Source organism: Poromitra crassiceps, assembly GCF_964638095.1.
Source record: "Poromitra crassiceps genome assembly, chromosome: 16".
NCBI lineage: Eukaryota > Metazoa > Chordata > Actinopteri > Beryciformes > Melamphaidae > Poromitra > Poromitra crassiceps.
In genome coordinates this window covers 24,610,648-24,626,307 of record NC_139645.1, presented here as the reverse complement: position 1 = coordinate 24,626,307, position 15,660 = coordinate 24,610,648, and the positions used below count along the sequence as shown (strand labels likewise).

The window sequence follows — 15,660 nt, the reverse complement described above, 5'->3', positions numbered from 1 at the left end:
GGTGTAGGCATACGGCTCTGGTGTTGGGCTTTGCAAAAGCTCTCAGCAAGCGCCAGGATTGGCCAATGTCGACTTCGGTCTCCAGAACGATCCAATCAAATCACCCGCACGTCTATCTTCTTGCTAGAGGTCCCGCCTTACAGTAGTGTTTCAACTGACTCTATCAGAATAAAATGCCAGTCAGACTTATAGTATTATTATTATACTTGGAAACCGTTTTATAAAAGCAATATAGCACTCGAGCAGCGTGTGTTGTGGAATATATCCCGCTGATAAGCTGTTATCCCACGAGGCCGCATATATTCACCACAACACACTAGTGTTGTGGTGAATATATGTGGAGTATGTATATATGTGGAGTATGAATGGAAATGAAGTTATAGGACATATATATATATGCCAGATGGTTTGTTCACAGAACCATGTGGGAGCTCGTCTTTGGAAACGGTTTGGAAAAGGCTGTGTGTGTTTAAATAATCCCTGGCAGGTGATTGGATGAACCATCTGTCTATCATCGCTTCTAGCTGTCGTCACACCTAAATCCCGCCCGCAGCTGCCTCTGGAACTTGTGATTGGTAACCAGGGTTGGGAAGTTTATTTTTTAAAATGTAATCGGATACAATTAATAATTAACTGTCAAAAATTGGAATCAGTAATCCAAGTATCACAATATAAAAGTAATGTAACTGATTATTCTACTTTTTGATTAGTTTTGAACAAATTTCATCCTGCATTTGACTACTGGAGCTCCTCAGGACCCCATGCCACCCCCCCCCCCCCCCGCGCAAAAAACAACAACAACAAAGAACAGCTTTGCTAATCTTGTCTTATCTGTTTCTCAATAATAATATAATATATAATAATATAATAATCGTGTTTACATCTTTGTATTACAGAGCATCATTTTCTTAGAAACCCAGTCATTTATTTCTTGGCTGCACTCACTGGTCATTTCTAAGAGCCAAGTGTTTTTAGGTGTTATTTATTTTGCACCTTAAGATATCAAACATAAAGTAGACAATAAAAGAGTCAATATTTACAGTGCACAGCGAATTGGATCAATAAATCCACAATAAATACAATCTACAATACATGTAATCAGTTACTTTCCCAGCCCTGCCGCGTCACCAGGCTCTCTCAGAGGGGAGAGCATAGGGGGAGAGAGAGAGCCTGGCAGTTACTGAGGCAGGAAGACAGAAGAAAACCCGCCCCCGTCTTCCGGTGGCCTGTGTGCTGCAGTGTTTTCGTTCCCCCACAGAAATGCAACAGTAGGCAGTCAGTCGCTACGAGTTAGATCAAAAACAAGAAGCATGGACATACCAAACGAAGTGTTTGTTTTGAGCTAACTCTCGTTACTCGCGTCGCCCATGTTTTCTAAACGGAACGCAAGAATTGAGCGGAATATTGTTCCTGGAGCACAGCACGGTCTTCCGCCCAGAGCCGGAAACACTCGGAGCGACGTCTGGTCATCATCATCCAGCCCTGCTGCCACGACACTTCTCTATACAGGCTGAGGCGGAGCAAAGTAACTGTTGACAGTGGAAGTCAAGTGTGTCGCAGTTCAACTCAGAGTCACACCGACACCATTTTGAGAGAGCAGAGAGAAGACGCAGGGTGAGTGTTAATACTACATTATTATTCCTATGATTATTTTATTCAGGGATGAAACTAGTCACCTTTAGGTGTCAGTCACCTTCTCGCACTTGTGCTGCTAAGTAAGTGAATGGTTTCTGAGTGGTTTAGTGTCTCTGCCCTGGCTGATATCTGTCACCTTTTTCCACTGTCTGAGTTCACATCTGTTGATTGTAAAAGTGTCTGAGTCAGTTTGTTACTGATCGCAGGTGTTTTACTGCGTTCACCTGCCTCTTTTCCTCTCTCTCAAAGTAACGCTCATAGAAAAGATGTAACAGTGAGATAATGGCGTCAGTAAAACAAACAGGGAAGTTGATGTGGGCGGGCCCTGTACTTCACAGAAGACCGACATGACGCAGTTTATTAAACCGTTAAATTAACCCAGTTTTATTCCATCTGTGTGTCTGAGACTCTGCGAGATGAGCATCTTTCAGTCACATGACTCCTCATAAAGAGAGAAACGGCTTGTTGACTTTCTGCAGACAGATCAGGACTTCAGAGCGAGGTGGGAACATCGACATATATATATTTAATATAGCTCAATGGGTGGTAAACTAATCTGCTTCATATTAGGCCTACAGAGGGCGCTACTAACTAAGATGACATGCGTCGACTTGCCTACAGAGCAGACTGCTGTGTTGCGTTTGAGTCATCCGCCTCTCGTCTCTGAGGGCGGGTTCACCGGGCTGATTTCTCATAAGCCAGCAGTGTTTCACTGAAATCAAGTGTTGATAAAAAAGAAATAATGAATGAAGCTTGTGTGTGTGTGTGTGTGTGTGTGTGTGTGTGTGTGTGTGTGTGTGTGTGTGTGTGTGTGTGTGTGTGTGTGTGTGTGTGTGTGAAAACAGAAGCATATTCATAGAACAAAATATTCTGTGGGTCCTGAAAGATGAGTGAATATGATCACAAATTCTGGCAACTTAAAAAATACTCTGGCGAGCAAAGAGTTAATACACTGTTTTTAATTAGACATGTTGTTTGAAGAAAATAAGGTGACACTAACTTACCAGGGTAGTAGGCTACTGTGTGTGTGTGTGTGTGTGTGTGTGTGTGTGTGTGTGTGTGTGTGTGTGTGTGTGTGTGTGTGTGTGTGAGACACGACAGAATAGTTGACCTGTTAGTTAAAGACATAAGGTGTTGATGTGACAGAAACATTTTTAGGCCGTGGACCAATGTTACTATTGAACTTTTTTTGGAGACTGGCCTGACATATTCTGGTTTTCAGACAAGTGAAATGACAACACGATTGGGTTGCAGCTTCATAATCGGGGAGATTAAACTATTCCATGTGGTTTTTGCTGTGTCGTATTTCTAAAAAATAATGTACTTTATAGCTCCATAGTCACGTTTCAGTGTTGAATGTTTTGACACAGACCTGCTTGCACTTGCTGGCACCGAGTCTGCGACTCTGTACTCATGCTTTGAAGTGCAGCAGCCATGCTGTCATGTTAAAATAGCTGTGAAATAACGTAACCAAAACATACAGAAATATGTGAATGTCTTCCTTTAATGTGGATCCACAGGATCACTGGGTCAGAATGTTGAAACACACATTTCAAAACTCAATATTTGCAAAGATCTCTGTTTCTTGCAGGACACACACCGTCATGCACACTGCACTGTGTGTGTGTGTGTGTGTGTGTGTGTGTGTGTGTGTGTGTGTGTGTGTGTTTGTGTCTATGTGCGCTCGTTGTAATTCACGCGGTGTTGATTGAAACACAGCACCCCATTGGGAAATGAGAGGGAATCTCACCATTAAGTGACCCCGAAATAAGCATATTTTCCGTGAACATTATGACTGACTGACTGACTGACTGACTGACTGAATGACTGACTGACTGACTGACTGAATGACTGACTCACCCTAAAGAGCCGTCTCTTGACCATGCTCTGCGCACGTGGTAAAAATCACAATTAGATGTTTTCCCAAAATTGTTCAGCCCTACTCATGAGCTGTGTGTGTGTGTGTGTGTGTGTGTGTGTGTGTGTGTGTGTGTGTGTGTCTGTGTCTGTCTCCTCTCAGAAGATGAGTGGTCGTGTGGAGGAAGAGGTTGGAGCAGAGCCTCCTGACTGCTCTCTGTCTGTGGAGGAGTTTCTACTCTTCAGTCCTCAACATGGACCCTCAGACACAAAGTAAGATGACTGTTACACTCTAAACATTACTACTGTAATGTCATATGGTGCAACACCTTTCCTAGTCACTACAAGAAACTTGAAAGTCTGCAAAAGAAAATAATATGAGCCATGTCATGGTCAGGGTTTAACGCACCCACACGCCCTCTGTTCCATCGCTATGGTCTCCTGAGGCTTGCCGATTTTCATCTTCACCAAAATGCCTGTTTGATGTATCAAGTTGTGTATAATATGAATTTCAGACTGGCTGAGCTCATTCCAGTCTGCTGTCCTGTGCACACTCATAATACTAGAAATAAACATCTTATCTTTGGTATAAAAAAAGAAATAAAAGAAAGCTTAAATGTAGCAGCTTAAGTATTACATGCAGGGGCTCACAGATCTGAAATGAGCTCGATGACAGTACGAAAATGTTGAAATCCATCTCCACCTTTAAGAAAGCTCTGAAAGAAAAACTGCTTGAATCCTACTTGTAATCAGGCCTGGTTTTACAGGGGTGCAAAAGCACGCATTGCACCCTCATTTTAATTGTCTGCATGCTCAGTTTAAAAGAGTGGTAATATATATATATATATATATTTTAATAAATGCTGTAGCTGCACACTTACTGTTTAAACTTGAATTATAATTGTTGTTTTTCTTTGTTCTTTGATGTGAATTTATGGCTTTTTGGCACCTATATGTAACCTTTTAAGGTTGAGATAATTGCATTATCATTATATGGTCCAAATATTTCAGTAAAGCACTTGAAACACTTGAAATATTCTTGCTATCATTCTACATGAAATGATGGTAAAATGCATTATTTTTAGTAAATAAAAAAAGTAAATGTCAAATTTTTGGGTGTGCTCCACTCGACTATATTTTTAGTAAAATAACATGTCAAATTTTTGGGTGTGCTCCACTCGACTATATTTTTAGTAAAATGACATGTCAAATTTTTGGGTGTGCTCCACTCGACTATATTTTTAGTAAAATAACATGTCAAATTTTTGGGTGTGCTCCACTCGACTATATTTTTAGTAAAATAACATGTCAAATTTTTGGGTGTGCTCCACTCGACTATATTTTTAGTAAAATAACATGTCAAATTTTTGGGTGTGCTCCACTCGACTATATTTTTTGTAAAATAACATGCCTTCGGCCGGCCACCCGGGTCGGCCCGTACATGTGCACCCCTTCCTATCTAGGATGAATCCCTAGTCATCTTGTTCTGGAACCGGCCCTGCTTGTAATGAGTATCTACACCCCTCTGATAATGGAACTCTGTCATTGTATTATGTATTATGTGGTATGTATTAGGGGTGTCACAATATATCGTCCCACGAAATTTCGCGATAGTAAAACGTCACGATATGTATCGTTGAGATGAAATCTCATATCGCAAAAAAAAAAATTTTTTTTTTTTTTTTTTTTTTTAATAGACAAAGAAACGTCTTTGTTTGTTGAAGTTCAATGTGTGGAAAGTAGTTCAGTTGAACAAGTCTCTGAAGAGACACATGAGAAGTTATACGGGAGAGAAACCATTCAATTGAGTTTCTGGCAAAACTGTTTACTTGACAGGAAAAACTGAAGATGCATAAAAAATAGATTAACACATTGAATGCCAGCCATGTTTTCATTCCTGTAGGTAAGTTGTGCCAGGGGTGTTTTTGACGATTCTGGCTCATTTTAGAGACAGCCGAGGATTCTTTTCTGTTAAGAATTCATGAACACCAATCATCTAAAAATAACTAATAGAATGTGTGCTTTCTCTGTCTAAAAGAGTTAGTTTGCAGAGTTAGTAGTTATGTAGATATTAGCCGTTGAGTACAGCATGGTTTCAGCGTCTGGAAATTTATTCAGAGATAAATGGCTTTTTGTGAAACAGTCACTTTAACCATTCATTTTTGGCATCAGTAAGACCGTCAGACATTCTAAACAATAGTTTTGAACAGTAATTTCCTCCATAACAACAGGAAACACCCCTCTCATTCACCCCTCTCATTTAAACTCCTCCCTCCGTGTGTCTTCTCCTCCTTCCTCCTGGCTGTACAGCGGGCGTGTCAGAAGCGCTTTTGCTGCTGCCTGCCTGTGTGCCTGCCTGCCTGCTTGCCTGCGTGCAGACGCTCCTTGTGCGAGTCAAGATGGGCCGGGGAATGCGTGGGCGATGGGCAGATGTTGATTCTGGCCTTTCTGAGGTGTTTCAAAGTGTGTTTCACCTATGATCTATTTTGCAAATCGCTCTCCGCTCTCTGTGTGCTGCTGCCGGTGCGCGGCCGCTCTCAGGCAAGACAAGTCTGTTACTGTAAAATCGCCACGGCATTTCCTTGAACGGCTTGGTCCCGCGGCAGTTTTTTCTTTGATTTCGGTCGTCTGGGGGAGCACTGTCAACACTTAGTGGGTCGGTAAAATAGATTATACACATTATCTTGCTCCAATAGTGATCTCGAAGATGTAAAAGTTGTTGATTGATGTACCACCGTCAAAAAAAAAAAAATGTTTATGTAAGACGAGTAAACTCGGCTCTGGCACTTAAGCGTTGGATTATGTAAGACGAATTATTTCGGCTATGGCACTTAAGGTGTTAAGAAAAGTCTTGTTGTTTGAGTTTGAAGAAAAACTGAAGATGCATAATGAGAATTTATACTGCTGAGAAACCTTTTAGTTCAAAGTAAATCTAAGTGACGGTGTAACTCATTCTATTTCAAGATAAGCCTTATCTCCAATCTCATGTTTTTTCTAGTTGTTATTGTAATAACAATTTCCCACAACAGCATGTTTTGTATTTGTGCATTTCAAATAAAATACTACTTTTCCAGTCATATATTGTCATTATTCAAGTTTTAAAAAATATTGTTAACACTTTCAGTGCCACGGCCCTTGGGCAAAAGGTTGCTTGCTGTGCCACATAGGCCGCAATGCATTTTAAAACAGTCATATAATTTTTTTAATAATTACTATGTAAACACTGAACACGCACAAATAACGATGAGACTCTCTTCTATCACCTGCAAAAAAAAGTTTATTGATCCCATTTTCCGTTCTTTAGTTATGAGCCGGAGAAGATAGCCTGATTGAACGAAAAACATACCTTTTTTTCTACGAGCTGAGATAACGAGCCTTTTGTGAAATTAAACATTTCAAGCACATCTCTGACTCTGAAGCTAATTTTCTGATGTCTGGGTCTGTCTGGGTGAAGTGTATGCTGCTCTGCTGCTCTCCGTGCTCCCCCCCCCCCCCCCCTCAACTGCACACGCCTCCTGGGTGTGTCTTATGTGTCTGGTGGCTCTCAGTCTCTGCTGAGTTTGCTGCGCACACACAGTGAATGGTGCGCGATATTCAGCTTTTTGGTTCCGCGTGTGTTTGTCACGGGCTGGCATGCTTCCAGTTCGGAATAATAATGCTGATTATGTGAATGTGCTGTTGCAGCGTACATGAAGGTGCTCAGTTGTGACAGCGGATGCTGCTGCTCTGGGCACAGCTGGCGTTGTGCTCGTTGTGCTTCTGCACGTCGATGCATACGGACGGATGCGATGCGATTTCCTCCTTTTTCCCAGTGACTATTTCTGTGTGTTTGGCTCCTTTTTCTCTGATCAGGAGAGTGCTGTCGCCACCTAATGGGTTTGTAAAATAGGTTATCGACCTCCAATAGCTACAATATTGTTAGAGGCGACGTAAGAAGCTTAGATCGACACCCCCCCGTCAAAAAAACAATTTGGAGTTATGACGCCATTTGGCGTCGCTGGCACTGTACGGTAAATTTCTAATGACGCCATATGGCGTCGCTGGCACTGAACGTGTTAAAATCGTATCGTATCGTATCGTTATCGTGAACCCAGTATCGTGATACGTATCGTATCGTGAACTGAGTGTATCGTGACACCCCTAGTATGTATGTATGTTCTATGTGTTGTATTAAAGGCCCAATCCGTCAAAACTCACTATTACTGACGCCGGTGGCCGTTAGTGTAACTGCAGGCAGCGTGTGAACGAGCTGACGCGCGGGCACCATACTCGCACGCACACAAGCAGTTGCCTGGCAACAGCAGAGCTGTTCGTTGCTTTGTAACGTTAACTCATAAAAGTCACTTGAAACGGCAACCTGGACAATTTATCAGTCAGATCAGCCTCGAGATGCCCAGGAAGGATTCTGGATGAATTAGGGGACGTTATTGTGGCATGTTTGGTCGTGTTTTGGCTTGCGTTGGCTGCGGGCAAGTCGATACTCATGTTAGCACAAGCCAGGAAATAGCCTGCTCCCCCTGTATGTACGGTACCCTGTAATGCCTGGAGTTGACCAAACTGAACAATCAAACAATGTTTCATAAGCATAACAGTAACGTTAGGCATATTTACGACTGTTAAATTCATTATCCACACAAGACGGTAACGTTATTAGTGGGGCTGGTGGTAATTTCTATAAATGTAAATTAATATTAGTTAGCCGCGATTAGCATCAAGCTAACGTTACTAGTATGCAGCCAACAGCCAACTGCAGTCAGAGCCTGCTGGCTGCGGGAAGTGGATACTCATGTTAGCACAAGAAATAGCCTGCTCCCCCTGTATGTACGGTACCGTCCAAACTGAACAGTCAAACAATGTACCGTAAGCATAACAGACAGTAGGCTAACGTTAGGCATATTTCCGACTGTTAGATTCATTATCAACACAAGACAGTAACGTTATTAGTGGGGCTGGTGGTAATTTCTATAAATATAGCTAAATCTATTAGTTAGCCGCGTATAGCATCAAGCTAACGTTCAGGCAGACTCACCACCGCAGCTAAATGCAGTCAAACAATAATGTTCCATGACCATAAGCATAACGGTAGTAACGTTAGGGTTGCATTACTTCACACAAGACGGTAATGTTAGCAGAGTTTCTGACCAGGTGGTCAGATACTTGTACTACGGAGTGACAGTAAAAATCTTGAATCTTGAAAATCCATTAGCAAGCAGCTAACGTTATCTGGTCAAAACCACATTACAGTAGCTACAAGCAGCAAGTTTCCTTCATGAACCGAAAACACAGTCCTGACTCTAGTTTCCCCCCGATGTCGGTCACATTGCTGCTGTCTGGCCAGACGGCCGGGCTTCATTAGATAAATATTTATTTATTTAGTCTGGACTTTTTCTGGAGTCTGTGTTGTTTCCTTTAGCTAGCAGCTAGCGACGACCGTAACGTTAAAAGCTACTTCAGCCATTTCCTGTTAGCGTCTAGGACAAGAGACAAGCTCGTGAACGCGCGAGACGTCACATCCTCTAGCTGTGGCGGGAAATGCTATCCACTTCGAAATTGAGGTTTTTCCATATATCTTCTGAACGGCTGGTCTGAGAGAAACGCCCCTGGTCGCCATTTTTAAGTTACGTCAAGGCGCATTCACTCAGTGCCAATAATAAACACTTTGTGCACATTTATTTCTCGCCAAAACCAACGGAATGGGCCTTTAAGCGTCATGTGTACGTGTGTTTTACGTATGTATGTTTGTCCATTGATACCTGTAGGCCTTGTATGAGATCAGGCTCCTTCAAAAGCTTTAAACAGCTTCCTGGGAGACCTGGCACACTCACATTGTAAACCTGATGATGATGATGATTATGATGATGCAGTGTTTCCCATACATAAAGGAATTTGTGGCGGGCCGCCACAATAATATTTTGACCGCCACAATAAGATGTTGACCAAAAAAAAAAAAAATTTTTTTTTTTTTTTTTTTTTTACAGTGCACCTGAACGCAACATGCAAGATATCCGCTGAATAAGTGTCCAATAAATGTTCATGTCATTCTGGCCAATACTTCTGTTATAGCATTTCAGTCTGGAATATGGAATATCTTTGCTAAATTGTCAAATACCGCCATCTGCTCGCTACCCAGGCACTTATGTATGTACTTAACCTAACTAACTTAACCTAACTAACTATCCGGTGTGCACAACACTGTCAGCCTAAACTCTGGCTGACACCCCAAAAACCTACAATCCGCTACAGAAAAATGCATATTGTTTGTGTATTAACTGGCCCCTCGCCTTCTATCATTTCACGAAAGTGGCAAAGCAAGTTGAGTATCCCTGACCTATAGGGAGGAATTTAGTTTGTCATTGTAAACCCACAGCACAGTAATGATGACATGTTTTTCATAGATCTAGCCTTTTAATTTTGCTCTTAAGCTTTCTCAAAGTACACCAAATTCATGCATTTGACTTTAAAATGTTTAAAAAAATCTTGCGGGGGGGCATGCCACCGCACCCCCCTAGGGGTTCTGCGGTCCCCCACCACAAATTCTCAAAATCCTGTGGGAAACACTGTGATGATGATAATGTACGGTGATGATGACATCAGTTCTAAAGTCTATTCAGCTCCAACGTTGACTGAGCGCGCTCAGTGGGACTACATGAGTTTGTAACGTGCACGACTGCGTCAAAGAGCTGAATGGGAGGGGCCTTCTTTCCTCATTTGTTGCCGTGGATACCACTGATGCAAAACCTGGCATCCTGGACACTTATCAACAGACCATGTTATCAAAAACTCCAGATGTCAGAAAAACTGACAATGTGAAACGTTGCAAGAAGTTCTGTGTCTTTACTAGAGCTAATGATGATATGTATCAAACATTTGTGTTTGCAGAGGTCAGCACCACATGCAGAGAGCAGAGTCTCCAGTACCCAGCTGTCTGTCTATGAAGAGTGACCAGTCTAAAGACAAACCTCTAAACTTCAGTAATGAACCTGGAAAGAAAAAGAAAAAAAAGAAGGAAAGAAAGAACCAGGAAGGTAAGAGAACTGGTTAGACTGTGAGTCTCATTATTATTTTTGTCTAAAATGAATTTCTAAAATTTCCACATTTATTTGGATGAAAATTGGCGCACCCATTTACATTACATTTCAAATCTACTCTTACATTTTTCAACAGCACCGCCCCCCACCCGCCAGAGAGCAGAGTCTCCAGTACCCAGCTGTCTGTCTATGAAGACTGACAGGTCTAAAGACAGACCTCCAGAGTTCAGTAATGAACCTGGACCTTCAGACACAAGGTAAGAGGACTGGTTACTGCAATGAGGAAATGTTATTTGATATCCTACAGCAGTGATTCCCAAACTGTGGGCCGTGGAGGTACTGCAGGTGGGTCGCGAGTGGTCTGCCATTTGATCACGGGCAATCAAATGGCTGTAGCAGGATCAGTTTTAAAGCTACAGTGGAGATCCTGTTATCAAAATAACCTAGAAGACCTAAAGCATCCATTAGTACCAAGCATAATATGCTAGCTTGTCTGTAAGGGGGCTAAATAACGCTCCAAACATAGGTTAAATTTTGGCGAGGGAAAACTATTTCAAAGGCGTCCCCTGACCTCTCAGCTCAATTTATCTGAATCAAAATTGGTTTAATGGGCACCACAAGTCTCCCCTTTACAGATAAGGTAGCCTTTTTCACAGCCTAGCATTAATGGCTTGTGGATTGATTTCTTCTGTTGTTGCTCATCACATTTTGTGTCAACAAATGTGTTATGCATGCAAATACTTCTGATGAGTAAAGGGGGGAGAAAGTTTTGACAATCTGCTTTTGGATCATCTTAGTCTCATGTGTTGATCAGAGTTGTGATTAAAGGGTTGGGTGGGCCCTGGAAGATTTTCAGATTTCAAAGTGGGCCACGGTATTCTTAAGTTTGGGAACCCCTGTCCTACAGTATTGAGCTGAGCTTGTATTTACAAGGCTGCAAATTAATGCTGAACAAACAATGACTCAAATTAAACAATGAATAATGAAAATGTGCAACGTTGCAAGAAGTTGTGTGTCTTTACTAGAGCTAATGATGATATGTATCAAACATTTGTGTTTGCAGAGGTCAGCACCACATGCAGAGAGCAGAGTCTCCAGTACCCAGCTGTCTGTCTATGAAGAGTGACTGGTCTAAACACATACCTCCAGAGTTCAGTAATGAACCTGGAAAGAAAGACCAAAGAAAGACAAAAAAAAGAAAGAACCTGGACCTTCAGTCACAAGGTAAGAGGACTGGTTATACTGTGAGTTTCAATATTATTATCTTTGTCTAAAATGCATTTAAAAAAATTCCACATTTATTTTGATTAAAATTGGTGGACCCCCTGCAGTACCTCTACAAACCCCCGAGGGCAGTGGTGCCCAATTTTTTTTACATTTAAAATCTACATTTTTCAACAGCACCGCCCCCCACCCGCCAGAGAGCAGAGTCTCCAGTACCCAGCTGTCTGTCTATGAAGACTGACTGGTCTAAAGACAGACCTCCAGACTTCAGTAATGAACCTGGATCTTCAGACACAAGGTAAGAGGACTGGTTATACTGCAATGAGGAAATGTTATTTGATATCCTACAGTATTGAGGTGAGCTTGTATTTACAAGGCTGCAAATTAATGCTGAACAAACAATGACTCAAATTAAACAATGAATAATGAAAATGTAAGAAGAGCTAAGTAGGCTACAGATATGGGCTATATCTGGTGAACACAGAGCCCACTAACAGGTCTACAGCTCAGTTCCTGCAGCATATCACTCAAAAGGCCACCTCCCTACTGAAGAAAGTATTTTCTATTCATAAGGGGATCACATGTTATTTCTCTATCATGACAATTAGCGGTATGTATATTTACATTTACATTCTGTCATTTAGCTGATGCTTTTGTGAAAACGTAGGGTAGCTTCAGTTGTTTTAAATTGAGTGTGTGGTGTTTTTATTATTATAACAATAATTATTTGGATCGATCAATTACTCGAAATTTTAGGGGACTCCAATTGAATTCCATTCTATTCCATTCCCCTCCCTCTCCTCCACCCACGCAAACCACATACGTATTCAGATTGTATTCACTTGCTGATCAGTAAAACTTTAGTGAATTAAACTTTACGGCACAGATGTGTGAATACTCTCTGATTATAAATTACATCATGCAAGTTCTCAGGTGTTTTGCTGCAAAAATGACTCCATAGTTTCTGTCTAAAACAGTGTAGTGGTAAATACATAGGTGGGTAAACTATCCAAGGTGAGTAGTTTACCCACTATATATAATATATATAGAGAGAGAGTATATATATAGGCTATATGTGTATATATACCGGTATATATATATATATATATATATATATATATATACATACATTATATACAGTATATACTCTCCATATACTCTGTTGGGGGAGGTGGAAAAGTTGGCCGTATCGATAAAAGGTAAATGTGATAAATGCAGTGGAAACAGATTAACTCATTGAGTGCCAGCCACTTTTGGAGAACGGACGCTCCCAGTGCCAGAGTTTCAGAGCGTTTTCAGTGATTTCTCGAGGCCCACAGAATATTGTGTGATATTACTATGTAAACACCGAACATGCAAAAGAACGATGAGACTCTCTTCTATCATCTGCAAAAAAAAGTTTATTGATATCATTTTCCGTTCTTTAGTTATCAGCCGGAGAAGATAGGTTGATTTTAGCAAAAACACACGTTTCAATTTAGAAGCTGAGATATTCCGCCTTTTGTGAAATGAAGCATTTCAAGCACATCATTGACTCTGAAGCTAATATTTTCTGATGTAATGACACCTCAAAAATAATTTCCTTCAATAAAACAAAGGAATTTTGTTTGGCCAAATAATATTTTTTAGCTGCAACCAGCAGCGCTGGCCCCTGCATGCGCAGACCCTACACCTTCTTGCTGGTCTTGATTTACTGCTGGTTTACTGCTGCTGGATACTGTCAGGATCGGTGTCAGACATGTGGATCTACTCGCGGGTCGTTGAGGGCCAAGACACTCTCCAGGAGTAGGGGAGTTGTGGAACTGGATAGCTTGATGGCAGGGGCTGCACTGTTCGGGGTTTGGGAACGGTCGCAGAGAGATTGCAGAAGTTGCTGGTTGCAGGAATTGCAGGTTGCAGACGTTGCTTGAGATTGGTATGATCAGATATTCTACTTAACCTAACTAACTTAACCTAACTAACTATCCGGTGTGCACAACACTGTCAGCCTAAACTCTGGCTGACACCCCAAAAACCTACAATCCGCTACAGAAAAATGCATATTGTTTGTGTATTAACTGGCCCCTCGCCTTCTATCATTTCACGAAAGTGGCAAAGCAAGTTGAGTATCCCTGACCTATAGGGAGGAATTTAGTTTGTCATTGTAAACCCACAGCACAGTAATGATGACATGTTTTTCATAGATCTAGCCTTTTAATTTTGCTCTTAAGCTTTCTCAAAGTACACCAAATTCATGCATTTGACTTTAAAATGTTTAAAAAAATCTTGCGGGGGGGCATGCCACCGCACCCCCCTAGGGGTTCTGCGGTCCCCCACCACAAATTCTCAAAATCCTGTGGGAAACACTGTGATGATGATAATGTACGGTGATGATGACATCAGTTCTAAAGTCTATTCAGCTCCAACGTTGACTGAGCGCGCTCAGTGGGACTACATGAGTTTGTAACGTGCACGACTGCGTCAAAGAGCTGAATGGGAGGGGCCTTCTTTCCTCATTTGTTGCCGTGGATACCACTGATGCAAAACCTGGCATCCTGGACACTTATCAACAGACCATGTTATCAAAAACTCCAGATGTCAGAAAAACTGACAATGTGAAACGTTGCAAGAAGTTGTGTGTCTTTACTAGAGCTAATGATGATATGTATCAAACATTTGTGTTTGCAGAGGTCAGCACCACAGGCAGAGAGCAGAGTCTCCAGTACCCAGCTGTCTGTCTATGAAGAGTGACCAGTCTAAAGACAAACCTCTAAACTTCAGTAATGAACCTGGAAAGAAAAAGAAAAAAAAGAAGAAAAGAAAGAACCAGGAAGGTAAGAGAACTGGTTAGACTGTGGGTCTCAATATTATTATTTTTGTCTAAAATGAATTTCTAAAATTTCCACATTTATTTGGATGAAAATTGGCGGACCCCCTGCAGTACCCCCACAAACCCCCGAGGTCAGTGGTGCCCAATGTTCTTACATTTCAAATCTACATTTTTCAACAGCTTCCCCCCCTACCCGCCAGAGAGCAGAGTCTCCAGTACCCAGCTGTCTGTCTATGAAGACTGACAGGTCTAAAGACAGACCTCCAGAGTTCAGTAATGAACCTGGACCTTCAGACACAAGGTAAGAGGACTGGTTACTGCAATGAGGAAATGTTATTTGATATCCTACAGCAGTGATTCCCAAACTGTGGGCCGTGGAGGTACTGCAGGTGGGTCGCGAGTGGTCTGCCATTTGATCACGGGCAATCAAATGGCTGTAGCAGGATCAGTTTTAAAGCTACAGTGGAGATCCTGTTATCAAAATAACCTAGAAGACCTAAAGCATCCATTAGTACCAAGCATAATATGCTAGCTTGTCTGTAAGGGGGCTAAATAACACTCCAAACATAGGTTAAATTTTGGCGAGGGAAAACTATTTCAAAGGCGTCCCCTGACCTCTCAGCTCAATTTATCTGAATCAAAATTGGTTTAATGGGTACCACAAGTCTCCCCTTTACAGATAAGGTAGCATTTTTCACAGCCTAGCATTAATGGCTTGTGGATTGATTTCTTCTGTTGTTGCTCATCACATTTTGTGTCAACAAATGTGTTATGCATGCAAATACTTCTGATGAGTAAAGGGGGGAGAAAGTTTTGACAATCTGCTTTTGGATCATCTTAGTCTCATGTGTTGATCAGAGTTGTGATTAAAGGGTTGGGTGGGCCCTGGAAGATTTTCAGATTTCAAAGTGGGCCACGGTATTCTTAAGTTTGGGAACCCCTGTCCTACAGTATTGAGCTGAGCTTGTATTTACAAGGCTGCAAATTAATGCTGAACAAACAATGACTCAAATTAAACAATGAATAATGAAAATGTGCAACGTTGCAAGAAGTTGTGTGTCTTTACTAGAGCTAATGATGATATGTATCAAACATTTGTGTTTGCAG

General features: G+C 41.5%; 1 protein-coding gene across 1 annotated transcript in view; it reads left to right on the top strand.

Moving 5' to 3' along the window:
• Positions 1–3,658: 3,658 nt before the first annotated feature.
• LOC310791541 (uncharacterized protein) overlaps positions 3,659–15,660 on the top strand; it is a gene marked incomplete at both ends in the record, with an annotated part of 36,075 nt that continues 24,073 nt past the window's right edge. Inside the window, 7 exons of the mRNA XM_083653214.1 lie at positions 3,659–3,765; positions 10,372–10,517; positions 10,657–10,777; positions 11,584–11,744; positions 11,922–12,042; positions 14,412–14,557; positions 14,734–14,854. Coding sequence (XP_083509340.1) covers positions 3,659–3,765; positions 10,372–10,517; positions 10,657–10,777; positions 11,584–11,744; positions 11,922–12,042; positions 14,412–14,557; positions 14,734–14,854 — 923 coding nt within the window. The remainder of the gene's footprint in view (positions 3,766–10,371; positions 10,518–10,656; positions 10,778–11,583; positions 11,745–11,921; positions 12,043–14,411; positions 14,558–14,733; positions 14,855–15,660) is intronic.